A 27,444-nucleotide genomic window follows, 5' to 3' on the forward strand; every position below is an offset into this window, starting at 1 on the left:
CAACTGCCTCATGAAAAGAACTTATTTTCATAGAAACATGGCTGATTAACAGCTGCCTAAACAATGGGCACTTAGTGCTTCTAGACTGAATGCTTATTTTTGCCTTCAGATCCAAGGGCCAAAGTGGAGACCCTCCTTCATTTTGAACCTCCCCATCAAAATACACAACAAGCTTTAACCAATAGGCCTGACCCTGCGAAACCAGCCGAGGAAAAGAGTGGATCCTTTGGAATCCAGCATGGTAGCAGCAAGAACTGAACAAGGCTCCATCAGGAACGATTCCTGGGTCAAATCCATTCAAGTCCCGCTGAGAAAGGGCTGAAGCTTGTTCAAGTTGCCCTTACAGCAAAGTGACTGAAGGATGAGGTGTCAAAGGTGTGGGACTAGAAAAGAAGAAGAGGAGCTGGTTAACACCGGAATTAAGGGCAACCTAGCACTGGCATCTACTCACTGCCAGGGTCAATTTATTTGACAACCAAATGAAACACGAGTACTGGGAAAGAAGAATTAAAATTGGTTTCCAATTGGACCAACTTAAAAAATCCCAAAGGACCAAACTCAACTACAGGGTATTTTCTTTGACTACAGATTTAAACTGAGACTAAACCCTAAAAAAACTACAACAAAATACAGACTTGGCCATTTGCTACCAAGCTACAATATGCATATTGTGTTTTATCAGATTTTCAAAAGCCTCCAACAGAGGAGGTGCCAGTTAAGTACCTAAAGTGGCTGCATAGGTTTCCTAGCTCCTAGAAGCTGCTTTTTGTTGTTCTATTTTTAAAGAAAAAAAATCTTTATTTTAATTGATAAATAACTGTGCATGATAGTATTGTAAGTAATATTTCAATACATGTACATAATGATCAGATTGGCTCAGACATTTATCATTTTTCCTTGAAGGCCTATGTTTTCCCCCAGATCATTGTCATGGTTCTTAAATTAAAATGAATCTATCCAGTTCCCTATCAAATCTTTGGGGCAACTTTAAGGAGATTAAGCACTACAGCTTTGATTCACCACAAGATTCTTGAAATGATTCTACCTCTACCACTTTCTTATAAGGTTTTTCAAAAAAAAAAAATCTGTCCTTTCTGCACCAAGATCAGCACCAGAAGGCTTAGTTTTCCTTCTGACAGATGTGGGTAAACAGAATATACTTCTCTCTTGGCCTGCTTTGCTATCTTAAAATGTCTTTGTTACTCAGAAATAACCTCACGGGCCACAAAACCGTGGCTTTCAAAACCTAGCAGGGCACTGATGGCTCCATCAAGTAATCCTAAACCTAGCCACTAGGGAGTCTGAGATTGGAAGATTGCAAAGCCAGCCCAGGGAAGAAAGCACTTGAGACTCTTATCTCCACTAAATTACCAAGAAAACCCACAAACAAACCTAAGGGTGGAGCTCAAATATCTCAGGGACAGCATGCAGGTTCTGAGTTCAAGCCCCAGGACCACACACAAAAACAAGAAAACTTGTTCTATATTGTATGTCTGAAAATGATTATCCTTTGTGTATGTTTTATCTCCCAATTTAGTATTCCTTCATTGCTGACACCAGTTACTTCAATGAATACCATCACAGGAAATCATTTGATACCACATAGGTCTTAGCATGGCTCAGGATCATGTGATAAAATGAGATTACTTGGACCTACTGGCCAATTCTGTGCATTTATGGCTCAGCTAAATTAAAAACACATTAGAAGCCAGGTGCTGGTGGCTCACATCTATAATTATAGCTACTCAGGAAGCTGAGATCTGAGGATCACAGTTCAAAGAGAACCCCGGGCAGGAAAGTCTGTGAGACTCCTATTTCCACTAAACTACAAAATAAGCCAGATGTAGAGCTGTGACTCATATGATAAGAGTGCTAGCCTTCAGCACAAAAGCTCAGGGACAGAGCCCAAGGCCAGAGTTCAAGCCTAGGACCAGCACACACACAAAACAAAAACAAAAATAAAAACAAAGGGCTAGGGATATGGCCTAGTGGCAAGAGAGCTTGCCTCGTATACATGAGGCCCTGGGTTCAATTCCCCAGCACCACATATACAGCAAACGGCCAGAAGTGGCGCTGTGGCTCAAGTGGCAGAGTGTTAGCCTTGAGCAAAAGGAAGCCAGGGACAGTGCTCAGGCCCTGAGTTCAAGGCCTAGGACTGCCCCCCCCCCCCCCAAAAAAGCCCACACAAAAACATTGGGGTTGACATTGCAATGTGCCACAAAATAGATGTCCTACAAAATTTTCTATTTTGTCTCTAAAATTACTAAGCCAAATATATCCTTAGGCCAGCTAGTTAACTTTTTAGCCATTAACAGAAGTATTCAGGTTATGCTGGATTTAGTAATTTTTAAAAATGTCTTTATAGGTGGATTCTCTCTGGATTTTTTGACATAGCGCATACTTGTTGACTGTTAAAACAGGGGTGAGATTCTTCATCAGCTGTATAGTATTTATCATCTAAAGATTTGTTCTAGAGGGTAGGAGGAATGGGAAAAAAAATACTCCAGTGAACTAAATAATAAACACTAGCATAGTTTATATGTTAACATTTGTAACCTAGGAAGTTGATTCAATTTTTACAAGACAAAAGAATACCATGCTGCTTTTACTTCAAGTATTTGGCTAAAATATTTCCTAATATTTATGCCCTTCCATTAACACTAATACTGGTTTAAACAAAAAAAGCTGTTGAGTTCAAGTGACTCATGTCTGTAATACTAGCTACTCAGAAAACTAAGGTCCGGATGACTGAGGTTCGAAGCCAGCCAGGGCTGCAAAGTCCTTGAGATTCCATTTCCAAAATAATCAGCAAAAAGCTGAACTGGAGCTATGGTTCAAGTGGTAGAGTACAGGCCAAGTAAGTAAGCCAAGCAAATAGTCCCCCCCTTTACTGGCCATTGCACCCACCTCCTAAAAAAATAAAACATTCAGGAACTTAAAAAAGGGAACGGGTTTTTAACTTTTGCACTTTTCTTGACCTATTTTCTACTATTCCTGAAGTGGAAAGCAAAATCCAGTTTGCTAAAATTATAATTGAGGACAAAACAGTTCATTTGGTAGAAGCAGAGAAATATTTAGAGGTCTGAGACTCTACAGGTTATTGATCTTTATTCCACTAGTGAGTTAAGTAGTTCATCATTCATTCATTCAAAAGGGGTTTTGCTAAACAGCCCAGGCTGGCTTGGTACTAGCAACCTTCCTGCGATCACAGGTATATGCCACCATTTATAGGAAGGTACTTTTCTTCAGGTGTTCCTATTACGTTTACTATCTCTAAAATGTCAATTGACTGGTTGTTGTACCCCATTTCTTTTATTCAACCAAATTTACTAGATGCTTGTACATCTAGAAATGTCCTCCACCCTTCAGAATTTATGGGATCTTGGCCAGTCTCAGAGTAAAAATTCTTTTCTCCTTCCCACTGCCTAAGACCTCTTGTCCCCAATGGCATGTCACAGAGCTTGTTTCATGTTGTACTCTCCCTGACCTTCATGAGAGAATTTTTAAGGAAAAAAAAAAGCCCAAGAACCTAACTTCCATACCATCTTACAAAAAGCAAGTTATTCCACTTTTTAAAAAACATCATAGCCTGATGCTGGTGGCTCACACCTGTAATCCTAACGACTCAGGAGGCTCAGATCTGAGGATGGAGGTTCAAAGCCAGCCCAGGCAGGAAAGTCTGTGAGACTCTTATCTCCAATTACCCACCAGAAAACTGGAAGTGGAGCTGTGGCTCAAGTGGTAGAGCAGAGGGCTGGGAATATGACCTAGTGGTAGAGTGCTTGCCTAATATACATGAAGCCCTGGGTTCCATTCCTCAGTACCACATATATAGAAATAGCCAAAGTGGCGCTGTGGCTCAAGTGGTAGAGTGCTAGCCTTGAGCAAAAAGAAGCCAAGGACAGTGCTCAGGTCCTGAGTTCAAGACCCAGGACTGGCCAAAAAAAAAAAAGTGGTAGAGCAGAGCACTAGCCTTGAGCTGAAGTGCTCAGGGACAGCAGCCAGGCCCAGAGTTCAAGCTCCAGGACCAAACCCAGCCACTCCCCCCACCAAAATCATCTAATCTAGGAGCTGAATGTCAATTTGACAAATAATGTAGTGCTTGCAATGTACTTATGAGGAATGCTTTATATCTGATCAGAAAAATATATTGGATTCTATCTGCTATGTATTAGCGAAACCACTTTGCTTTACAACCTTCTACAGAATGAGTTGCTTGTTTTCACTTTAGAGGACAATTAAAACAAGTCCTCCTAGCTGGGCACTGGTGGCTCACACTTGTGATCCTAGCTACTCAGGAGACTGAGATCTGAAGATGGCGATTAAAAGCCAGCTTGGGCAGGAAAGTCTTATCTCTAATTAACCACCAAAAAGCTGGAAGTGGAGGTATGGATCAATTGACAGAGCACCATCCTTGAGTGAAAAAGCTAAGGGACAGGGAGCCCTGAGTTCAAGCTCCAGTACCAGTACACACACATACACAGAGCCTTCCTCACACACCCAAAAAGAGGGTCTTTGTCTTCTACCTGGAAGAGGAAAAAAATCCCTTAACAAAGCAGTTTAATTGTTTTCTGAACATTCAGGGAGATGCCTTAATAGAAGCAGAGTCAGAGGGGGCCCAAGTATACCCAGAGGTCATGTACTGAGTCTCTATAAAGCAGCAGCACTCCCTACTGCTGGAGAAGTGAAAGACACCAGGCTGGCCAAGACTTATTTAGTTGGAGGAAAGCCACCAGCCAATCCAGTCCAACAGAAATCCCAACACTGCAGGCTGATATTCACACAGAAATTGCTACCTCAATTGTGAATTTTAAACTTATACCAGTTCCTTAAGAGGCATCACAATCTATGGCAACCAAGTCTTTACTTGACCCTGGGGAGAGGGGACCAAAGCAAAATTACCTCTGAGTAATGAGCTTCTCTGAAGCCATTTTAGTGCCCAAGCCACAAGCTTTTCAGGATTAGCCAGAGGCTTGTGTTCATAATATATCCTCAAATCTATTTTCTCCATTCAGTAACATCTACTTCTACCCTAATTATGGCACTAGTACCCCTCAAAAGTCTAGAAGAAACTACATTAAAAAAAAAAAAAAAAAAGGCTGGGCTGGGGATATGGCCTAGTGGCAAGAGTGCTGGCCTTGTATACGTGAAGCCCTGGGTTTGATTCCTCAGCACCACATATATAGAAAAGGCCAGAAGTGGTGCTGTGGCTCATAGTGGCAGAGTGCTAGCCTTGAGCAAAAAAAAGCCAGGGACAGTATTCAAGCCCCGAGTCCAAGCCTCAGGACTGGCAAAAAAAAAAAAGAAGAGTACAAAAAAAAAAAAAAAAAAGGCTGCTTCTATGGTTGTCAGGGTTTGGAGTTTAGAAATAGAAACTAGAGAAGTCTGGACTGTTTTTTTTTTTTTTGCCAGTCCTGGGGTTTGGACTCAGGGCTTGAGCACTGTCCCTGGCTTCTTCTTCTTTTTTTTTTTTTTGCCAGTCCTGGGCCTTGAACTCAGGGCCTGAGCACTGTCCCTGGCTTCTTTTTGCTCAAGGCTAGCACTCTGCCATTGAGCAACAGCGCCACCTCTGGCCGTTTTCTATATATGTGGTGCTGGGGAATTGAACCCAAGGCTTCATGTATTCAAGGCAAGCACTCTTGCCACTAGGCCATCTTCCCAGCCCCTGGCTTCTTTTTGCTCAAGGCAAGCACTCTACCACTTGAGCCACAGCACCACTTCTGGCCTTTTCTATATATGTGGCGCTGAGGAACCAAACCCAGGGCTTCATGTATACAAGGCAAGCACTCTTGCCACTAGGCCATATTCCCAGCCCTGTTCACTCTTATTTTGCTTCTCAAAGATCTTGTGGGTTGCCAGGTGCAGGTGGCTGAGAGGTACTCTGGAGGCTGAGATCTGAAGATCATGGTTCAAAGCCAGCCTAGGCAGGAAAGTCTGAGAGATTCTTATCTCTAATTAACCATCACAGAAGTGACTGTGGCTCAAAGAGGTAGAGTGCTAGTTCAAGGCTAAAAATAGCTCAGGGGCAGGCTCAGGCCCAGAGATCAAACCCCATGACTGGAAAAAAAAAAAAAATCTGTGTGTCAAGCCAAGCACTGGTGATTCACACCTGTAATCACATCTACTTAGGAAGCTGATATCAGAGAGTCAAAGTTCAAAGACAGCCTCGGCGGGAAGGTCCATGAGACACTTAACTCCAATTAACCACCAAAAAGCCAAAAGTGGAGGTGAGGGGCTGGGGAGATAGCCTAGTGGCAAGAGTGCCTGCCTCGGATACACGAGGCCCTAGGTTCGATTCCCCAGCACCACATATACAGAAAACGGCCAGAAGCGGCGCTGTGGCTCAAGTGGCAGAGTGCTAGCCTTGAGCGGGAAGAAGCCAGGGACAGTGCTCAGGCCCTGAGTCCAAGGCCCAGGACTGGCCAAAAAAAAAAAAAAAAAAAAAAAGTGGAGGTGAGGCTGAAGTGGTAGGATGCTAGCATTAACCAGAAAAAGCCAAATAAGAGCAAGAAGAACAGAGGGTCCTGTTTGTCTCCTCGCATTCTCCTCTAAAGTACTAAGGTGGTTAACACTAACTGCCTGACAACTCCCCCGGCCTTGTCACATGCCAATAACAGATGTCAGAATAAGACTGGGGAAGTCACATATTCCTTTTCAGATTACCACTCATCAAAAGTCCCAAACACTCAACACTCATGACGATCATGGAGTTAAAACATAGAATTGCCATTTTTATCTGGTTGAGGTTAGAAACTGTCACTCTAGTAAAACAAATGGCCTACTATAATCACTATACTCTGAAACTTATTCTTACTGCTGAAATTCAGTTTAAAAGAATACCTGGAACGGCCTCTACGTAACTTCCACATCACTCAGCACTGGAGAAAGGGAAGCAAACACTAATGTAAGGAGGAAGAAATGTGTGCTCTCAGAGGGATGGTTTATCAGGCCAGAGGGCATCTACACAGCCGCTGACCATTGTTCTCCAGACTCCTGAAGTCCTAGAGCAAGAAAGCAAAGGCAAGTGCCCAGTATTCAGCTTTTAAAAAACTTTTAAAATGCTAGTTTCAATGACTCAACTAATCCCTGATTGGCTGGAATGTACTATAAGGTTGAGCTTTAAGCCAATCAGAATTCTGGTCGTTGGGAATGGACTAGGCCATTAGAGCAACTGCCACTCTACCCAACATTTTCATTTTGGTTTTTCTCTCCCACCCACCCCCCTCCTACCCCTGTTTTCCTTCTCTTTCTTTTTTCCTTGCAGTACTAGGGATTGAACCCAGGGCCTTATACATATTAGACAGGCTTTACTTTTTGAGCCATGCCTCCCAACATTAACTCAACATTACCTTAAAATTGTTCAGTTTATTTAGTACTGGTTAGTACATGAATCTAAACTACAGAAATAAGACAGATCTTATCTTGCCACTTGTTAGTATTAGGGTTCAATTAATTAGCTATATTCAGGACTGTGTTCCTAGGTTTATCCCTTTCTTAACCATAACTCATTTCTCTCATCTGTTTCTTCAACTCTAACCCCACACTTGAAAGTAAACCAAAATTAAGTGTTGTTTGATATCATTGAGTTCCAGGTCAAAGAAAAAATTGTCTTTCAGTTTGTAGGCTTACTGATATGTCCAGTTTCTTGCCTTAGAATGTCAAGAGATGGTAAGGGGGCCGGGCTCCAGTGGTTCATGCCTGTAATCCTAGCTACTCGGGATGAGATCTGAGGATGGTGGTTCAAAGCCAACCAGGGCAGGAAAGTCTGTGAGACTCTTATCTCCAATTAACCACCAGAAACTGGAAGTGGTGCTGTGGCTCAAGAGGTAGAGTGCTAGCCTTGAGCTGAAGACCCAGAGCTCAAGCCCCACAACCAAAAAAGAGAAAGGGGAGGGGGGAGGGAGGAGACAAACTCCTAATAATGTTAAACAAGGTAAAAGAAAAGCAAGAGCAACTTCTGGAAGTTCCTCAGTTAAGCAAGGCCATAAACTCCAGAAAGCCCTAAGAAACTGCAGTAATCAAGTAGAACTATAGCAGAACACAGAACATGAATTTGGGACACAGTTCTTCCTATCAACAGTACGACTAGAAAATTACAGAGCAAGCTCCTAATCCACGTGTTTGCAATACTAGGTAGGAAAAGACTAATAAAACTGTTCTTGTCTGTGTGCATCAGCAAAGAGATACAGATAGTTGAGAATACCAGCTCTAGGAAGCAGACAAGGAAGCTGTTAAGGAAGGTGTTGTGGGCTCCTTGATCAATGGCTCCCTTGAGACTTCTCAGGAAAATCTAAGGTCTTAAGTTAGTTAACATGTACAAACTCTGAAATCTAACTCTTTGGCTCCTAAGTAGCTTTGTCTGTTCCAGTGGGAAAAGAAAACACCCTCATGCACAGAACTCTGATGTATTCTGGAGTTGCAACTAACATCTTTTACTTTAGGATCTTAGCTGTTGTGGCAAAAGAGAACTTTGTCAGAATAAGCCCATGCAAAAAAATGTCTTTTCTCACTAGATATACTAAAGCTAAGGAAATAATATAGCCATTTAGAATGCTGCAACCTTAGGCCCAGTATCTTGAACATTCTCTCATCTTACCCCCGTGGGACTCTGACAAGTTAGCAGTAGCAGGAAGATGCACAGGAGACAAGATGTAAAGGAAAGATTCCTTGCGGACTTCACCAAAAAAAACACCAAAGCGATCCATCAACTCTGGTGTCCCTAAATGAACTGGTAGTAGGAATGTAACAAGAGAAACAGAAACTTGGCCAAGTGACGCTAACCAAGCCAACCAGTAAATGAGCATTTGCAACCCTGTTCTCCATTATGGCTACACAGGATTCCAGGAAACATGAAAAATGTCCTCCTTCTAAACTTCTAAATCTCTATTCCATTTTCACCACTGGAAAACCATAAACAAGGCTTTTTTCATACTAACAGATCCTCCTTTAAAGTTGTTGGTTTTTCATTTCACTTATTTTCCTTTTGATTTGTGCACAGATGATGCATATAATAAATGTGTTTTACTATGTCTACAAGAGCTGTAGCTGAGCACTTGCAGCTCACACTTGTAATCCTAGCTACTCAAGAGGCTGAGATCTGAGGATTATGGTTCTAAGCAAGCTTGGGTAGGATAGTCCCTGAGACTCTTCTCCAATTAACCAGCAAAAAAAAAAGCTGGAAATGTGTGGACAGCAACAAGTCTAGAGTTCAAGCCCCAGAATGGGCACACACACACACACACACACACACACACACACACAAAAACCCTCTCTCTCTATATATAACATATGTTTGGTAAGAACACATTATTTTCAGTTGTAATTTCTCAGTGGTAACCCAAAATATATCAGATAAACAGTGATGTGTTTTACAATAAATTATATCTAAAATTCCAAGAAATAAGACAGTTAAGTCAATAACTGCCATTATTTTGACCATGCTTTGCATAATATGGCCATATACCATTATCTTGTGCATTTCTTAAAATATTTTCAGGTTCCTTTGCTGCAGTTTTATAATATGGCATCCTCTAAAGCTCTGATTTTGTTTTATTTGGTGCTAGTCATGACGCTTGAACTCAGGACCTGAGTACTATCCCTAAACTTCTTTGCTCCAGGATAACACTCTACCACTCAAGCCTCAGCTCTACTTCCAGCTTTTTTTGGCAATACATTGGAGATACAAGTCCTGTGGACTTTCCTGCCTAGGCTGGCTTTGAACTGTGCTCCTCAGATTTCAGCCTCCTGAATAGCTAGGATTACAGGTATGAGCCACCAGCACCTAGCTGATTTTTGTGGTTAAGGGATTTAGATAGAGGGACTCCAAAGTGAAACCCAATTAAGGACATTCCCTGCAACAGATTTACACTGAGTAGGGCAAGATTCCTAAATGACATAGGATCAAAGTCCCTACTTATAGCACTAAGAACTACCAAACTCTTTCCAAATACAAGTACGTAAATCCTTATAATGTATTTAAATTCAGTTTGTGTTGGGGAGTTCTAGTTTCCAATGAACTGATTAAGCTAGTTGTTTTAACTCTAAATAATGAAATGATGCAAAAGCTCAAGCCTAAGAAGAGACAGATTATAGTATTCTTTTTTTTTCCCCCTGATATCCCAGGAGCCTATTACACTTTGTCAAAAGCCTCCGGGCTTCTAAGAGGTCAGGAATTAAGAGATACTGGTCAGGGTACATATCCTAAAGCTTGTTAACTACACATTTACTGTGCCCACTGAGTAACAGTTATGTTCCTAACATGGGACAGTAAAAATCTCATGATCCTAATTTCACATCTCCAAAACCAATCCCGTGTCACCACCTCAAATGACCCAAGACTGAAGACACAGCAGACATGATACAAAGATATAAGGCTTGTGGGGAGACTGAAGGCCCTGTAGTCAATCCTGAACTTAAAAAGGATCAGATTAACCTGCAGTTGATAAGGAAAAAAGGGCTACAAACTTCCAGAGCCTTTATATCCGTGCGTGTACACACGTGTATGTTGAGTTTGGCCTTACTGTCTTAGTAAATAAATATACCTAACACAACTGTGTTCCAACATCACTCCCAACAAGTGCCTTAGATGTATGTTGCCAGAATGCAGCGTGTTCTCGAAATCCACTCACTAGGCAGCTCCCTCAGCTGGACTGGCAATCTCAAGTCACTGCGGCTGACCGGCAGTGCCAACTGCACCCAAGCAAGCCTGCGTCCCTCCTCGTGTTTACCCTAAGACTGTAAGGATCTTCCGTCCGGGAAGGTGAGCAAGGGAGAGGAAATCTGGCGTGCAGAAGGCGAGACAAGTGTCGTCCCCACCCCACCCCACCCGCTCTTCTCTTTAACTCCTGGGCTATCATGGGGCCATAACGAGGTACCTAATCATCTCCGACACGGGACGGGGCAGTGGATCGAGGAACAGGGGAGGAGGAGAAGGGGGAAGGGGGTTTGTGAACGAGAAGGCGACCCGGGCTGACCGACAACAAAGCGCAGAAGTGAAGAGGCGGGGGGTCGGGGCGCCGCGAGGAAGTCGTCATCGACGCCGCGCCGGCCTCCCCCACTCCGCCCCGCCATCCAACCTGAGACACCCCCTCCACACGCCCGGCCTCCACCGCAAGGACGACCTTCCCCTGGGCCGGAGCAGGCCCGGCCTCGGTCCCCGCGCCCGGCGGAAGCCGGAGGGGAAGGCCGCCCCCCCACCACCACCACGAGAGCGTCCCGCGGGGCCGGGGGACTCCCCTTCCCATTCCATCTCGGGGAGGGCGCGAGGGGGGAGGCTGCGGAGGGCGGGGCGTCGCTTCCACAGCTGGGAGAGGGGCGGCCACGCCGCCTCGACGAACCTCCCAGAGCCACGAGGCCGACGCTCGCCTCCTCCTTTCACCCCGACACCCCGTTACCTCTTCACTTCTTCGTCCTCAAGCAGCTCAGAGGGCTCGGCCGCCGCCATTACCACATCGCACTCCGCGGCCGCCGCCATCTTACCGCCGGGACCAGAGAGCCGAGTGGGAGGCAGGCGGTGAAGAGCACTTCCGGTCGGAGCATCGAGCTGCTCCGCGGCGCCGCGCCCAGAGGGGCTCCCTCGAGCCCGTCTACCAACGAGAGGCTCCGCTGGAGGCCAGAGCGGCCTCCCCTCCCCGGAGGTCCACGGTGGTCTCCGCGCGGGGGCGGGGCCCCGGCACCAGGGCCGGCTCCTGGGCGTCGGGGGCGCCACTTTCCCGGAGGGTGGGAAGGGGCCGCCTGAGGACGGTGCCTTAGCCAAAGTCTTGCGCTTCCCTTAGTATCCTAGGCACCTAGTGGCCATAACCGCTTGCGATGCTAGTTAATGAGGCTGGTAGTGGGGGGGGGGGGGGATGGCGCGGTGGGAGGAGAGGAAAGGGGGGTGGGAGGGTGGGAATCGGGTCGCCCGACACTCCGGAGCCCCTACGCCTGACTACCTTCCCGACCTCAGAGTGTGTCCACAGCTGCTTCTCAGGCAGAACAAGAGACACTTGGAACCCAGCTCCCCAGCTTTCATCGCTCCCTGGAAGCCCTGCCCAGCCAAGCCAGGGGGTGGGGGGTGGGGGAGGAACGCGGGGCGTCTTCACCCCGCACCTTTCATCCTTCCCGGCTCCCCAATCACACACACACACATCTCCCCCCCCCCCCCCGGTTCATCACCCCCATGACGCGGACCCTTTTATGAGGCCGCTTTCATGTCAGCCTCCCGGGGAGTGCCGTCTCAGCATTAAGACCGGGGAGGCTGGCGTGACACAGCGCCCCGGGCCCCCTTTACCCCCTCGGAGTTTATAAGGCAGGCGGCTCACGGGGTGAGGTCCCTGCTCCCCAATAGCCTCAGCACCTCCACCTCTCATAAACTCCATACAGCACGCTCGTCTAGCCCGACGCAGGCCGAAGGAGGAACTTCTCAGCGAGGACAAGGGCACAGTTTAATCACATATATATATATGTATATATATGCATATAGCATCCCCCACCCCACCCCCAAACCTAGAGCATTTGTGAGAGTGAACGGAGCTGAGACTTTCTGAGGTTAAATCTGGGGGGTTTGGGACTGTGCTTCTTAAAGCTACTGGGAAGCTTAATTAAAAGGACAGAGGGTGGTGAAGGAGAGGTGAGGCTCTGTGGTCTGGAAGGGAGAGGTCATTCACGGAAGCCTATAATTCAGGAGACCTTTCCAAAACATCTACACTACTAGTTAGGAGGGAGACCACGCAGACTTTCAATCTACCCTGCCTGCTAGAGGCCCATGGTCTGTAGTCTAATCCAGGAGCCCGCCTGTCTTTGATTACTGTCCCCGGCTTTGTGTTCTCCTATGTCAGCGTGTATGTGTGTGCTTGTGTGTGAGCTCAGGGCTTCACTCAGCTTTTCACTCAAGGCTAGCCTTCCTATCACTTGAGCCACACTTCCACTTGGAGGATTTTGCTGGTTAACTAAAGGGAAGTGTTAGCATTTCCCTAGCCTCAGGTCCTCAGCTCCTCCCACTAGCCCCCAGATCTACCCATACCTAATGAGCCACTCCTACTCACTACCTAACTACTTCCCCCTTTACCTCCCTGGAGAGAAGCTGCCACCTGGATAAGGTGCAGATGCCATGTAGCTCCCTCTCCCGTGGGAACTATGGCCCCACTAATAAAACTCCTATGAACCTTCTTCTGTCTGTGATTATCTCCGCATAGTCCTCTGGGATGGCCGATACCTGTGCTTTCAGGAAGAGTCTCATAGACTTCTGCCCCAGCTGGCTTCAATCCTCTATCCTGGGATCTCAGTGGCTTACGTCTGTAATCCTAGCTACTTGGAAGGCTGAGATGTAAGGATCACAGGAGAAAGTCTATGAGACTCTTGTCTCCAATTAACCACCAGAAAACCAAAAGCTCTGGCTCAAAGCAGTAGAGCACTAGCCTTGAGCAAAAAGAGCTCAGGGACAGCACCCAGACCCTGAGTTCAATCTCCACAACCAACCAACAAACAAAAAATAATAACTCTGAAGGCTATGGTAGTCTCCTAATAGGCTGCTAGTCTCATCTCTCTCCAGTCTTGTCTCTTCTGCCAGATTTTGATCATGTCACTTCACTGGCACAAAACCTATCAATAGCTTTTATTGTGGTGAGTTGCATCTCTGTAGCCTACCACACCACACTTTTGATTATTTGGTCCCTTTCCACCACCAATACCCAATTACTTATAGTTCCAGAAAATGCCATTTCTCCTGCATTTTTTTCTACTATAGGACCTTTGTATTAGTACTCACCATGCTGTACTACCATTGTTGATTTGGATGTCTTGCTCTTCTAGATGGTGAAGTTTTCCTGGGAGGCTATCCTACCCAACTTGTCAGCTTTTCTTCAGCAAATGGCCCTACACAGACAAGACAGGGGATGTTCAGGAAACTTCCTTCCTTTCTCCCTCCCTCCCCTCTTTCCTTCCTGTCTTTTCTCTCAAAATGTAGCTCAGAATGGTCTCAAATTCACAATCTTGCCTCAGCCTCTGAGTATAGGATTTATAGATCAGTATCATCTTGCAAGGCTCAGAAAACATTTGAGGGCTGGGGCTGTATCTTAATGCAAGTCCCAGCAATGAAAAGAAATAAAACATTTGACGGATAAAATGATTTGAGTAAAGGAAGCCTGACTATAGAGAGAGAACATTTTAGCATCAGAGAACCTAGAACGTTGACCAACCAACCAAGTACTAGGCCAGATCCTGCCTGACATTCCCCCCGCCCGCCTCAGGGGGCGCTAAGCAAGCAGTACCAGCTTTCCGTCGCCGGAAGTCATCTTGCTAGCCGGAAGCTACGGAGCGGCACGCAAAGGGGGCGGGCCCACGGAGCCTGCTTCCAGCCGGAGGAAGAGGGAACCCCTTAAAGCCGGGGTCACACCTCCTCAGGTGCCTGCGTGACCCGAGGGGCCCACCCGGGGTGCAGAGGGGACCCCCCGGAGGCACAGAGCTGGAAGGCGGTGTCGGTCCATTGCCAGAACCGGCCTCTGCCCCTGGGCCTCTTTAGGTGACTGGCTGTCCTCTGCCTCTGGTTCCCAGGGAGAACCAGTTCCTTCCTGGGGAATCTGGCCGTGACCTCTCTGGCGATCTCTCATAGGTCATGGGCGTCCTTTAATTATAAGGGCGGGGGGGGGGGGAGGGTGTCAGTGTCAGGAGTTCCTTTCTGGAGAGAGATCTTTTGGGGACTCCTTTGGGGAGCAGCCTTTGGATCTCTGCTCTCTGGAGGGGTTTTTGTGCGCAGCTCCTGGGAGCGAAGTTTGCCTTCAGGGAGATGGGTCTTTGGGGGTCTAGTCAGAAAGTTCCTGCGACTGGGCCTTTCCTTTGGTTCTGTCAATCCAAGGGCGGAATAATGTATCTCCTTTTCCGAAGTTCTTTTCCCCTTGAATTCCCTTTCCCTCCACTGTGCTTCATTTTAGCCACGGATTTAACTAGGGACTAGAAAGGATTGTCATCTGAGTAAGCCATACAAGAAAGCAAAATCTCTTTATTTGCCCAGTCTCTTCAAGAAGGTGATTTAAGTCTTGGTCATAAAAAGTATACTCATTTCTACTTAAGGTCGTTAAAGTAGGGTGTGCACATCCTGTGCACAGAAAGAAACCTGAACCAAGGCTTCCGCCTATAATCCTAGCTACTCAGGAGGCAGAGATCTGAGATTCCAGGCCAGCCCAGGCAGGACTGTGAGGCCCTTATCTCCAATTAACCACCAAAAAGAGCTAGAATTGGAGCTGTGGCTCAAATGGTAGAGTGCCATCATTCAGTAAAAAGGCCAAGGGACGGCTCCCAGATCCTTAATTCAAGCCCTAGTACCTGCATGAGAAAGGAAGAAAGGAACTGGCCAAACTTTAAACCACTGGCTCTTCTCTGCCATTGGGGCCACATGTGGTGAGCACCTAGTCTGTGGCAGGTGCAGACCACATACTGGGAATAACATGAGAAATGCAGTCCAGCTCACTGTTCTATAGCAGACTTAGACTTCAGTTCAATGCTCCCTAGCTAGAGTCAGTGCACAATCCCTGGAGCTTTACATTGAGGTCCAAATATGGGTGCTTGGTTATGAGAGGTCTACCCTCTATTTTGAGCCTCTTCCCTCATTTTACCCAGAATGCTTTTATTCCTCAAGGTTGGAGGCTAAGCATGGGGAAGAGCTGCAAGGTGGTTGTGTGTGGCCAAGCATCTGTGGGCAAAACTTCAATCTTGGAGCAGCTTCTGTACGGGAACCATGTAGTAGGTGAGTGTGGTTGTAACTGGGGGAATAGTGAAAGATAAAGAAGAATTGGGGAATAGAATTTGACATAGTTGCACACACTTGTAATCCCACCTCTATTCATCCCTTTGTTCAGACCTCAATTTTACATGGTGGCTTTCTGGTTGTCTTCCTGTAACATATACTTTTCAAGTTGTAGCATACTCAGGAGGAAGGTTGAGGCAGGAAGGTCTTGAGTTTGAAGCCAGCCTGGGCTTCATAGTTCTCTCAGTTGTTTAGACAATTTCAAACAAAAACAACAACAAAGAAAAAGAGCTTGATCACACCAAACCTGCCATACTTGCCGGTGGTTTTGTACCTTCAAGAGTAAAACCAAGCTATGGTGTAACTCATGGTTCAGCCCCTGCCTAATGTGTGTGAAGCCCTAGGTTTGAATTCTCATACCACAAATACAAAAATGTCAAATTAAAATAATAGCCCCTACTCCACAACAAACCCGAAAGGAAGACATCCAGTATCCAAGATAGCAAAAAACTCCCGTGTTACACTTTTGCTTAGCGTGACTTCCACATCTGTTTCCCTAAATCATCCTAGTCCTGTCACACTCCCAAGTCTGACCTCCCCCCAGCCCCCACATTCCTTTCTCCCCGTCTGGCTAGCCTGTTAGCATGTTCCCATCATTCATATTTCCCATCTCCCCACTTCAAATGGGTTTCCTCGCTTTCTCCCAGGTTCTGAGATGATTGAGACCCAGGAGGATATCTACGTGGGCTCCATCGAGACAGACCGGGGAGTACGCGAGCAGGTGCGTTTCTATGACACCCGGGGACTTCGAGACGGGGCTGAGCTGCCCCGGCACTGCTTCTCCTGCACCGATGGCTACGTCCTGGTCTACAGCACAGACAGCCGAGAGTCCTTCCAGCGTGTGGAGTTGCTCAAGAAGGAGATTGACAAATCCAAGGACAAGAAGGAGGTGTGTGCTCTAGATTCCTGCTGGGATCTTCTGGTGGGAGAGTGTCCAACATGGCTCTGTTCTTTCACTCTTTGCCAAGAGGTAAGTTAGGATTGAGAAGAGGGTGGAAATCATAGAGTGTATATTCATGCTCAGTGGTGGCCCCATGTAAGGCAGCTCCACCAAAGAGGGCTCTCTTTGGTTTGAGGGGGCCCCCAATCTAACAAATGCAGTTCCCCCTAATCTTTCTTATCTTCTAAACAGTTGAGAGAACTGTGTAGCCCAGGCTGGCTTCAAACTCAAGATCTTCCTGCTTCAACCTCCCTCCTGAGTATGCTGTAACTTTAGCAGTGTATGTTATAAGAAGACACCCAGAAAGCCACCATGTAAAAGAGTGGTCTGAGCAAAGAATTGAATAGAGGTGGGATTACAGGTCTGTGCAGGACTTTGAAATCACTTCCCAGAGGGATCAACCAGTTGTTTAGCCAAAACCTGACACTAGAACTTCAGGTCCATGGTATATGTACAGACTATTTTATTGTTGTTGGTTGTGGGGCTTGAACTCTGGGCCTGGGTGCTGTCTCAAGGCTAACACTCTACCACTTTGAGCCACAGTGCTATTTCCAGTTTTCTGGTAGTTAATTGGAGATAAGAATCTCACAGACTTCAAACCAGGATCCTCAGATCTCTGCCTCCTGAGCAAATAGGATTATAGGCGTGAGCCACTATCACCCAGCAACCCACAAACTTTTATTGTCTCTCTTCCCCAGGTTACCATCGTGGTCCTTGGCAATAAGTGTGACTTGCAGGAGCAGCGACGTGTAGACCCAGATGTGGCTCAGCATTGGGCCAAGTCAGAGAAGGTGAAGCTGTGGGAGGTTTCAGTGGCTGACCGCCGTTCCCTCTTGGAGCCCTTCGTCTACCTGGCCAGCAAGATGACCCAACCCCAGAGCAAGTCTGCCTTTCCCCTCAGCCGCAAGAACAAGGGCAGTGGCTCCTTGGATGGCTGAACACCCGCTGTTCTTTCTTCCCTTTCCCAACCCTTTTCCAGCTTCTGGGGGCTCCTAAAGATGGATTGATAGCAAGGGGTACATAGGCAAGCTTTGGGGGGCACACTCCAGGCAGGCAGCTGGACCAACAAAAGTGGCCTCCTCTCAACTCTAGGGAGTGGAGGGAGAGGCACTCATAGGTCACCTTCCCTTCCATCTGCCCTGGGAAGGATGATGAGCTCCCATACAAAGTGCCCAATCACAGGTCTGTGCCTAGTACAAGGGTCCCAACCCTCTGCATTTCCTGCCGGTAATATGTATCTAAAGCATCTAAAGCACCTGCCTGGACTTGGGAAAGGCATGCTGGTGATAGGGGTGGCTCCTCATCCCTCACCCTGACCTTCCCCCTAGCCAGGCCTTGGCTAGAAGAAGACAAGACTCCTCGGAGTGTCAATTTGTGTTCAAGCTCTCCCCCCTCTCCCCCAGCTGTTCCACTTCCTCTTCATGCTTTGGGAGTAGACGGGCCTCTTTGGTTGAGGCTGAACTGGGTGATGACTGGGCTGTGAGTCACCAGCTGATGGTGTGACACAGCAAGGCGATTCCCCTCTGGATGTGAGTTTTGTTTTTCTCATCTGCAATTTGACAGGAGTTGCTTAATCCATCTCCTAGATCTTTTCTAGCTCTATGATTTCCTAAAGGCTGTGGCTTTGCCCCCTTGCTTTTTTCTCTCTTTAAGGTGCTATGCCTACCAGCCCTGGAGGCTGGGCTTCTCTCCTCCAACCACTAGGGGGCAGGAGTGCACTCTCCGTTGCCTGTGGCGATCTAGTACCCAGTCTGCAGACCTTCCCATAAGGGCTGGTCTCCATTCCTCTCTCTCTGGTTGTTTTCAGTTAGTAGCTGGACTTATATTTATATTCTTTGTATTTATATGCCTGCTGCCATGGTGAAGGCTGGACAAGGTGCTCCTCTAGCCCTTCCTTCTTACCTCAGATGCCTGACCAGAACCAGGCAAACCAGTAGCAGCCTCCTGAGCGAATGGGCCTTGTGTTTTGGGGTTCAGAAGGGAGGCTCTATGCAGTCATGCTATCGAGTGAGCTTACAACCCCAACTTCCAATGCCCACTTTTTGTTTCTAGTATGCATAGCTAGCACGGGTGAGACACTACAACCAGGCAACCTCTAATTCATACTTCTCTACTGAACCAGAGGTAAAGGGGCTGGTACCCAGGGCTGGGAAAGGAGAATCAGGGCATCGTCAGGCTCAAAGTTCATTTATTGTTGTGTTGGACACAATAAAACCACAACTGCTGTTATCAAAAAGCCTCCCCCCCCCTTCTTGTCTTCCCACTGGAAATAACTTGGAGGAAAAAGAAAAGATGCAGGTGGATACTGGCGAAGTCCCATACTGGCGGTTGAACGAGCAGGGGCAGTTCTGTGCCATGGACTTTGGCAGCGTGAGTGTGGACTGGAGGGTGTATCTGATCAGTACTCGGCTTCACCATGAGGCTGGCTAGAGGAAGGATAGCTGTACCTGGCTGGGGTCCAGCCTGGAGTGGGGACCGATGGAAGAAAGCTCTTCATTTTGGAGCTCAAGGGGCCGGCAGGTAACGAGGGACTTGGTGTTAACTGAGAAACACGATGAACCCCCCCCCCCACCCCAAGGGACTGGGTTCAGGAGGAATCTGAAAGCCTAAGAAGGGAGTGCTTTGGTAGGGCTGTTCACTTTTTTATTTTGTTGGAGTTTGAACTCTGGGACTCACTCTTGCTTAGGCAAGTGCTCTGCCATTTGAACCATGCCTGCCCCCCAGCCCTATTTTATTGCTTTGATTTTCCACAGATAGGAGTTTACATTTTGCGCAGAGGCACCCTAGGTGCCTGCTCCCACACCCAACACTTGATTGAAATGGGAATCTCACTTTTTGTCCAGACTAGGCTCAAATCATGATATCCCGGCTCTCTGCTTTCTTAGTTGCTGGGATTACAGGTGTGAGCCACCACACCTCAGTCTGTGAGTCACGTTCATTAAAACCAAGGCCCAGCCCAAACATCACCCTCCCTCACCTATTCCTACCCTGCCCCCCCCCCCCGAACAGATGAAGTTATCCTTGGCTCTGCCCTACTTTAGCACTGCTTGACCAGTCCCCTTTTCATTCCTACTGTGCCCTGTGGTACCCCTTGTTCACTTCAAACACACTCTAGTTTGAGAGCCCATCCCTTATTTCCAGTGATCTAGAGCCAGTGAGGCCCCAGAGTACAGGAGTAGAGGTCCTAGATGTGTCCTCAGCCCAAGGGGGGATGGGGGGGGGGGAAAACGCTGGTTTGTGAAAGCTAAGATGACCAGAGTCTGGGTGTATAGGTGTCTGGTTGGGGAAAAGCACCACGTGGCTGGGACTGGGGTTCTGCACAGGTCCTTGGGATTCAGCAGGCTGGGAAGTGAAGGGGAGCCTAGGACTAGCCCAGGAAGGGCCAGGAAAGGAGTGGAGGTGGCCACTAGTTGGACCAGGTGAATTAGCTGAATCCCCAGTTCCAGACAGAGCAAAGGGCAGCTGTCCTGTACCATACAGGATCCCCTAATGTGCCCTGTGGGGCACAGAGAACAGGTGTTTGGGGGGCAGAGGGAGATGGTCAGTAGCTGCTGGGAAGTGTGCCCTGGCCTCTCCAGGAGGGCTAGTAGGGGGCAAAGAGGATGGGTCCTGCGGCAGGGCGGACTGTCCCTGCTGGGGTGCGAAACAGAGCTGGACCCAGGATGGGCGTTGGGAAGAGGGCAGCTGCGGCTGTGGGCGCGGGCCGGAGAGCCAGGGGCCCCGGCAGGGCACAGATGGCAGCAGCCGTGGCGGGCAGCGGGCTGGGCAGGAAACGGGCTGCCAGCGTCTTGGTGAGTTGCTTCTGCAAGGCCAGTTTAGACTACAAAGAAAAGAGCAATGGACAGGAATTCTAACCCCGGAAAAGAAAGCCCGCCCCCTCTGAGGGCCCTGTCCCGTGGGCTTTTGCCTCGTGGGAACGTGCTTCCTAGCATTCCAACCCTAAATCTTCCTCCCTTCCCACCCCCAAACTGTCATTCCGGAGGGCTTTCTCCACCACCTGTTTTCTTGCCCTGAGGGAGGCCAGCCTCAGCATGGAAGAAGGGAGAAGGCTTGTGGGGGCCGGGTAGACATGGTCTCCAGATGCACACCCAGCCCACCTGCCGGAAATTCCTCTGAGCAGATCCCAGGGGAGCCCAGGGCCCAGCCCCGCCTCTTTCTCTACCCAGGTAGCCTCAGAGCAGGTGACCTCCTTCCAGCCCTTCTTGCCTCAAGCCCAGCTCCCCAGGTGCCCCCTCCCCCCTTTCTACAACTCTGCCAGGAGACCCAGGCCCCTCCGCTGTTGCCTGGAGACAGATACCTTGAGGACGCTCACAGCCAGAGCCGCGTGCTTCTGCAGCTTGCTGTACTGGCTGGGGGGCTTGGGGAGCTTCCCTGCCAGGCGGTCTTTGTGCCTCCGGCTGCTCATGTGCTGATGGACAGACAGACAGACTGGAAACAAGAGGAGAAGGCCCACAGACACCCCCCCCCCAAAAAAAAACTACTCCCTCACCCTCTACCCACAGCCCACCTTCGCCATGGCCATCGCCAGCTCCACCCCATCCCGCCTTTCCTCTACCTGCTTGAGCTGGGTCTCTGAATTGACCTGGAGCTGACAGAGAGCACAGTGGAAAGGCGGAGTGGGCCCTTGCCGGGGCCCCCGAGCTCCGGTCACTCTCTTGGTCTTGTGTGCAGGCCCACCTCGCGACACTGGGCGGCCAGGGCCCCTCCGGGGAGCCCCACCTTGACCTTCCATCATCCACCGGTGTTTGGCTCCTGAAAGGAGGGAATAGAGTTGGTCAGCATGGAGGCCCCCTCAAACTAGGTCAGTGTAGCCATGGCCCTTTCATTAAGCCTCTGCACAACACAGATTTTTCCCTCTCGAGTCTCTGGCTTCCTGCCAATGTCCCCCGGTGGCGCTGGCCAGCTCCCCTCTGCTGTAGTAGCAGTCCCTGCTGGTCTGATCTAAGGAGAGAGGCAGGCAAATGGCAGGGGTACCTCCCATCCCCGGGAGTCTAGAAAGACTTCAGAGATTTAGTAACCTTCGGTCCTTGCTGCCCCACACTTCCCAGGGCCCCCTCCCCAGGGATCAGTGGAAGGGCCCAGAAACCCCTGGCTACAGTAACAGCCAGACACTATGCCTCTGTCACCCAGCCCTGGCACAAAGTGGCCAGGGGCTCAGCTGCCCACATTTGGTGAGGTCAGCCTCCCTGCCCTTCCCTCTCCTCCTGGGGGTGGGGCAACTGACCTGTGTTGTGAGCCTGCAGCTGAGAGGCTGAGTTCACAGTCACCTTACATGTGGGGCAGTAGAGGCGCCCCTTCTCACTCCTGCCTTCCCCGCCTACTCCGCTTCCCACAGCTGCAGCGGTGGGCTCAGGCCCTGGTGCCTCCCTGCCTGGCTCTGGGGAGCGGGGTGGGCAGGAGGAGGAAGCGGAAGAGGAGGCGGCATCCAAGAGGTCTGAGTGGGCTGGCTCCCTGGCTGGTGGGTCTGTGGTCAGTGGTAGCTGGAGTGGAGGGCCGAGGGGAGGGGCCGCTGGACCTGTGGGGAGAGGGGTCATTGAGGTGGGAGGCCCAGGGCCCTTTCTGAGCCCCTGAGGTTCAGCAGGGTCCCTGTGGCTGGGATGACCAGCACTGAATTCCAGGCCTCTCTACCACCAATTCACTGGGAGGATTTGGGCCTCAGTTTCCTTCCACAAAATGAAGTTGGACAGAGTACAATGATCCCTCACCTATCTTGGGAGTTAGGTTCCAGGGACCCCTGCCATAGTGAAAATCTGAGTTGTCCTCAATATATCATGGTTCATTTTGCAGATTTCCACCTATACTGGGGTTCTCTGGGACATGACTCTGGAGATAGGTGAGGGATCACTATTATTCTGTTTTTTTAAACCCATGATACAGTGAAGCCACAGTAAGTGAACCATGACATAGTGAGGGATGACTGTAGTCTTAGGAAACCCCCACACTTCTGATACTGTAGTTATTTGCTAATAAGTAAGCAGAAGTCACCAGAAAGATGGACTAGAACATTCTTAGAACACTAAAAGCAAAAAAACTGGAAGCTGGGCCTGGGAATGTGGCTTAGCCGTAGAGTGCTTGCCTAGCATTCATGAAGCCCTGGGTTTGATTCCTCAGCACCACATAAACAGAAAAGGCCAGAAGTGGTGCTGTGGCTCAAGAAGTAGAGTTGTAGCCTAGAGCAAAAAGAAGCCAGGGACAGTGCTCAGGCCCTGAGTTCAAGCCCCAGGACTGGAAAACAACAAACAAAAAACCCAGGAATCTATTCAGATATTCATCAAACAGGGCAGTGGTATGTCCATGTAGTGGAGTAGTACATAGTTATAAAAAGGGGGAACTACATTTACGTGCAGCAGGCTTATAGAAATACCCAGTGTCGATGAATATTTGCGAGAGGAACAGAAGCCAGGCACAGAAACCTATGTACTCTGTGATTCAGCAAAACCAAGCAGAACTAATCCATGCTGAGAAAAGCCAGAAGCAGAGTTACCCCAGCAGTGGGAGTTTGGTATAGCTGCTTGTGTACTGTCTTCCAAAATATTCCCATCCTTATGGAACTGAGCATGTGACCTTGGAGACATTCTTTACAGATACAAAGTAGCATTTGAGAGGTGAGGCAGGAGGTTGAGAGTTTGAGGCCAGTCTAAACTATACAGTGAGTTTGAGACCAGACTGAGCTACATAGCAAGGGCTTGGAGAGAGAGAGAAAGAGAGGGGGTGGGGAAGAAAGAGAGAAGAGAGAGAGGAGGGGGAAAAGATCATGTGAAGCCACAGGGACACATGGGGGAGAAATTGTAATGAAGATGGAAGCAGAGGCTACAGGTAGACCTCGTTGACATCTTAACTGGGGACTTTTTCAGCTGGGCCTCACACTTGCTAATGTGGCAGCCTACCACTTGAGCCTACCTCCAGCCCTGCTTTGGTGCTGGTTATTTTAGAGATGGGGTCCTGTGGATTTTTCTGCCCTGGCTGACTTTGAAACATGACCTGACAGATCTCAGCCTCTGTGAGTGGCTAGGATAGTAGGAGTGAGCCTCTGATGCCCAGCTCCAACTTGGGACTTCTGACATCTGAATTGTGGAAACATTCATTTCTGTTGTTCACAGTCACCTGATTTATAGTCATTTGTTGGCAGCCTATGAAACAAATACAGCAAGGTGGTGGGTAGGAAGGGACCTGGAAGTTTCTGGATGCTGGTTCCAGGTCTCCTAATCTGGAAATGTTTGGGCAAGAGAAGTTCACTAAGCTGCAGCCTTGAGTGTCTTTGCCTATAAGTATGCATCACTCCTAGATGAGTAACAAGCAGGTCTCACCCAACCCCTTGTCGGAAGCCAAACTTAGGGTGAGGACAGGAGAAGAGATCAGGACTGACCTTTACTCTGCGACTCTCCAGGGGTCCCACTGGCCGGAGTTGGGGCTGGGGGTACCACCACCTCATCCCGGGCCAGGGTTTGCAGCCTCTGCTTGTTCTTGGCAGCTTCAACAGCCTTGAGTTTCCTGGCATGCTTGTGGCCTTTATAATGTGCTTCCGCCTGGTTCTGGAGAGAGGAGGGCAGAGGGTCACCATGGCCACAGGCCCCATCCACACACTGAGACTGAGTGGAGGGACAACGTCAAAAGGAAGCAGGACGCAGACCACACCATGGACAGGTTCTTCTTTTGTGAGTGTGTATGTGTCAGTAACAAGGCCACTCAGGGTGTGGGTGCTGTCCTTTAGCTGTTTGGTTCAAGGCTAGCACTCTATGACTTGAACTACATCTCCCCTTTTAGCTTTTTGGGTGGTTAATTGGAGATGAGTCTCATGAATTTTTTTTAGCCTGGCTTGACTTTGAACTGTGATCCTCAGCCTCCTAAGTGGCTAGGATTACAGTTGTGAGCCATCAGTGGACATCTTCAATGTCAATCGTAGCCCGTCCCCCAGAATGGCTTTCCCAGGAGGCCAGAAAGAGGCTCCTCTTCTTTCTATATGGGTTAGGCTGCAGAATGTATACAGGCTTTAAGGCCAACCCTGCTGGGTTCAAATCCTTTGTGTGTGTGTGTGTGTGTGTGTGTGTGTGTGTGTGTGTGTGCGCGTGCGTGCATGCTGGTCCTAGGGCTTGAACTCAGGGCTTGGGTACTGTCCCTGAGTTTGTGTGATCAAAGCTGGCACTCTACCACTTGAGCCACACCTCCACTTCCAGCTTTTTGGTGGATAACAGGAGATAAGAATATTATTACAGACTTTCCTTCCCCGGGCCAGCTTTGAACTGCAATCCTCAGATCTCCGCCTCCTGAGTAGCTAGGATTACAGGTGTGAGCCTTTGGCACTGGCTTCAAATCCTAGCTTTGCTATTTACCATCTGTGTGGTACTAGGGCAAGTCACTTAGCCTCTGAGACCCCGTTTCCTCCTATGACAAGTGAGGAGAGGAAACAGTATTCCATCCCTCTTATAGGAGAGTGTATCAAGATGCTGGGTACAAACAAGTTCTAGAAACATCTCAGCTCTACTCCCACAGTACCCATCCTGGAGAAGGGCGGTATTCTCTCTTGCAGAAGGATCCAGAACATAGGAGCAAGGCAGAGGGAAGGATGTAGAAGTCTAGGGGGGTAGATTTGGACGGGTAGATTGGGGCGGCAGGGGATGATGGGAATGAGCAGGAGAGGGGAAGAGGACGGGGCCTTGAAAGGGCCATGAGCGCCTCTTCTGCAGCCCCTTCACCACCCCTGTCCTTCCAGAAATACCTTGGAAGGAATCCCAGCCCTGTTTCCATGACTCCCTCTCACCGCTGAGTTGAACCTCAGGTGACAGATGTTACAGGAGATGAAGAGCCTCTTCTTCAGAGGGGAGGGAACCCCGAATGTGTGGCTGATGACGGCTTTCTGGACCGGGTCCATCTGTGAGGGAGGTGGGAGGGCACAATAGCTCTGGCATTGGCTGAGGAATCAGGGAATTATTAAAATAGGGAAAACTGAAAGCTAGTGAGGGGTCAGCTCCTAGAACCTCCCCATCCTGTGGATGCCAGATTAAGAAACAACCTGTCTACTTGGAGGTAGGGGCTGGCTAGGGTGAGTTGCATGACATTCATCAGTGATCACTTTGGCATTTGGTCCCAGCTTTGTTGCTTTTTTGTTTTGCAAAAATCACTTTGTGGTGCTCGCTTCGGCAATACATAGACTAAAATTGGAACGATACAGAGAAGATTGGCATGGCCCTTGTGCAAGGATGACACACGAATTCGTGAAGTGTTCCATATTTAAAAAAGAAAATCACTTTGTGGTGTCTGGGAATGTGGCTTAGCGGTAGAGTGCTTGCCTAGCATGCATGAAGCCCTGGGTTCAATTCCTCACTCAAGAGGTAGAGTGCTAGCCTTGAGCAAAAAGAAGCCAGGGACAGTGCTCAGGCCCTGAGTTCAAGTCCCAGGACTGGCAAAAAAAAATCACTTTGTGTCTCTGTGCATGTGTGGGCCCTGGGGCTTGAACTCAAGACATGGACACTGTCCCCAAACCTTTTTGCACAAGGCTAGAATACCACTTGAGCCACAGCTCCACTTTCTTCTTTTTTGTGGTTATTTGGAGATTAAATTTTCATGGACTTTCCGGTCCAGGCTGTCTTCAAGCCATAATCCTCAAATCTCAGCCTCCTAAATAGCCAGAATTGTAGGTATGAGCCACCGAGACTAGCAAGAATCACTTGAGACAGAATTGATGTAGGAAAAGACAAGGATGGCACAAAAAAACTCCTGTTGATTCCTCCTTCCCCTCACCTAGCCTTGTGCATGGACCTGTGGGAATCCTATCTTACCACACCATCCCTGGGCAGGCTCTCACCAGCTAGTGAGAAGCTAGGGAGACAGGGGGGTTCCCTGAGCAGATTCATTTCTTTGGAGTATTAACAGCAGTGTTCTCCTTTTATTATGTTTTTCTTTCTATCAAGCCAAGTAAGGCTTTATGTTCCCTTTTTTATTTTAATTTTTTTTTTTGGGGGGGAGAGTGGCTCTTAGATTGTTGGGCCAAAAGCAGAAGTTTGTCAAGAGGAACTTTCCAGTAGGAAGAGAACAGAGACTGAGTGGAGAGTAGGTCTCCCTGCAGAGACACTGCTGAGGACAGAAAGAGGTGGAAGGGTACAGGGCCAGGATCTCAGAGGGAGGAGCCTACAGCTCTCCCCTCCAATGAGAACAGTAGTTGGGCCTGCTGTTAAGGGCCTGTGTTGAAGAGTGCGCATGTCAGCAAGTAAGAATGGGTTCTGTAGCCCAGAGGACCAGGTCCAAATGACCCTAAGGTTGCCTGAAATGGCCTTTGGCACCAGTCTCAAAGGATGGGGTGGGGTTTAGCCATAATTTTTATTTAGGTTTTTCTAAATGAAAAATAGGAGCTGGAGAGGTGGCTCGAGGGGTAGAGCGCCTGCCTAGAAAGTGTGAGGCCCTGAGTTTAGACCCCAAGATTACCCCCAAAATAAAAATAAGCAAGTATGAAAACAATGGGGATGGTTTCTTATGCCTCATGGAATAAAGTAAAATCCACACTGACAACACTTTCCTCCACTCGTGCACACACCGAAATGTACAGGCCTGGCACGGCCACGAGGCGCGTAAGTTTACAGCATGTACACACTTACAGACAAAAGACACATACAGGAAGACTCACAGCCAAACAAACCTCACAGAAACACAGGCTGAGAAGTCAGACACATCCCCAACACATGCATGGAAGGCGCACAGACATACCAAAAAACCCTCAGAAAAACAGATGCAC

The 27,444-nt window shown here is 48.5% G+C and overlaps 3 protein-coding genes and 1 non-coding gene across 12 annotated transcripts in view; 2 read left to right on the forward strand and 2 right to left on the reverse strand.

Moving 5' to 3' along the window:
• Positions 1–12,353, reverse strand: part of Dnajc7 (DnaJ heat shock protein family (Hsp40) member C7) — a 37,088-nt gene extending 24,735 nt beyond the window's left edge. The window contains exon 1 of one of the 4 annotated variants that reach the window (XM_048365140.1): positions 12,335–12,353. Coding sequence is in view for 1 of the 4 variants with exons in the window: in XM_048365137.1 (XP_048221094.1) it covers positions 11,394–11,473 (80 nt within the window). In the remaining 3 variants the exon portion in view is untranslated. Of the gene's footprint in view, positions 1–192; positions 213–6,840; positions 6,863–11,393; positions 11,689–12,334 lie in introns of those variants that run through there. The other 3 variants (XM_048365137.1, XM_048365138.1, XM_048365139.1) reach the window with 3 other exon arrangements.
• Positions 12,354–14,304: 1,951 nt separating this feature from the next.
• Nkiras2 (NFKB inhibitor interacting Ras like 2) lies at positions 14,305–18,061 on the forward strand. Of its 2 annotated transcripts, none has more exons than XM_048365148.1 (4): positions 14,305–14,379; positions 15,611–15,718; positions 16,426–16,667; positions 17,417–18,061. In XM_048365148.1, the coding sequence occupies exons 2-4, from the start codon at positions 15,625–15,627 to the stop codon at positions 17,654–17,656; spliced, it is 576 nt and encodes a 191-aa protein (XP_048221105.1). In that variant the 5' UTR covers positions 14,305–14,379; positions 15,611–15,624; the 3' UTR covers positions 17,657–18,061. The 2 variants fall into 2 exon arrangements, with proteins under 2 accessions (XP_048221105.1, XP_048221104.1); XM_048365147.1 differs by having other exon boundaries at positions 14,322–14,497.
• Positions 18,062–19,442: 1,381 nt separating this feature from the next.
• The window catches only part of Znf385c (zinc finger protein 385C), a 31,346-nt gene continuing 23,344 nt past the window's right edge, over positions 19,443–27,444 (reverse strand). For 3 of the 5 annotated variants that reach the window (XM_048365146.1, XM_048365142.1, XM_048365141.1), the window contains 6 exons: positions 25,477–25,587; positions 24,085–24,250; positions 21,943–22,233; positions 21,274–21,470; positions 21,016–21,126; positions 19,443–20,538 (listed from right to left, as the gene is read on the reverse strand). In XM_048365146.1, coding sequence (XP_048221103.1) covers positions 20,302–20,538; positions 21,016–21,126; positions 21,274–21,470; positions 21,943–22,233; positions 24,085–24,250; positions 25,477–25,587 — 1,113 coding nt within the window. In that variant the 3' untranslated portion in view covers positions 19,443–20,301. The remainder of the gene's footprint in view (positions 20,539–21,015; positions 21,127–21,273; positions 21,471–21,942; positions 22,234–24,084; positions 24,251–25,476; positions 25,588–27,444) is intronic. The other 2 variants (XM_048365143.1, XM_048365145.1) reach the window with 2 other exon arrangements.
• LOC125366655 lies at positions 25,844–25,950 on the forward strand. The gene has a single exon (XR_007213942.1). It is a non-coding gene; the product is annotated as a U6 spliceosomal RNA (small nuclear RNA).

Source organism: Perognathus longimembris, chromosome 17 (assembly GCF_023159225.1).
Source record: "Perognathus longimembris pacificus isolate PPM17 chromosome 17, ASM2315922v1, whole genome shotgun sequence".
Taxonomy (NCBI): Eukaryota; Metazoa; Chordata; class Mammalia; order Rodentia; family Heteromyidae; genus Perognathus; species Perognathus longimembris.

What these genes read in the sequence shown, in the direction of transcription:
- Nkiras2 (XM_048365148.1), top strand. Translation starts at nt 15,625, where the DNA reads ATGGGGAAGAGCTGCAAGGTGGTTGTGTGTGGCCAAGCATCTGTGGGC. An exon ending in GTACGGGAACCATGTAGTAG is followed by an intron (nt 15,719 to 16,425) that starts GTGAGTGTGGTT and finishes GCTTTCTCCCAG; the next exon opens with GTTCTGAGATGATTGAGACC. An exon ending in AATCCAAGGACAAGAAGGAG is followed by an intron (nt 16,668 to 17,416) that starts GTGTGTGCTCTA and finishes TCTCTTCCCCAG; the next exon opens with GTTACCATCGTGGTCCTTGG.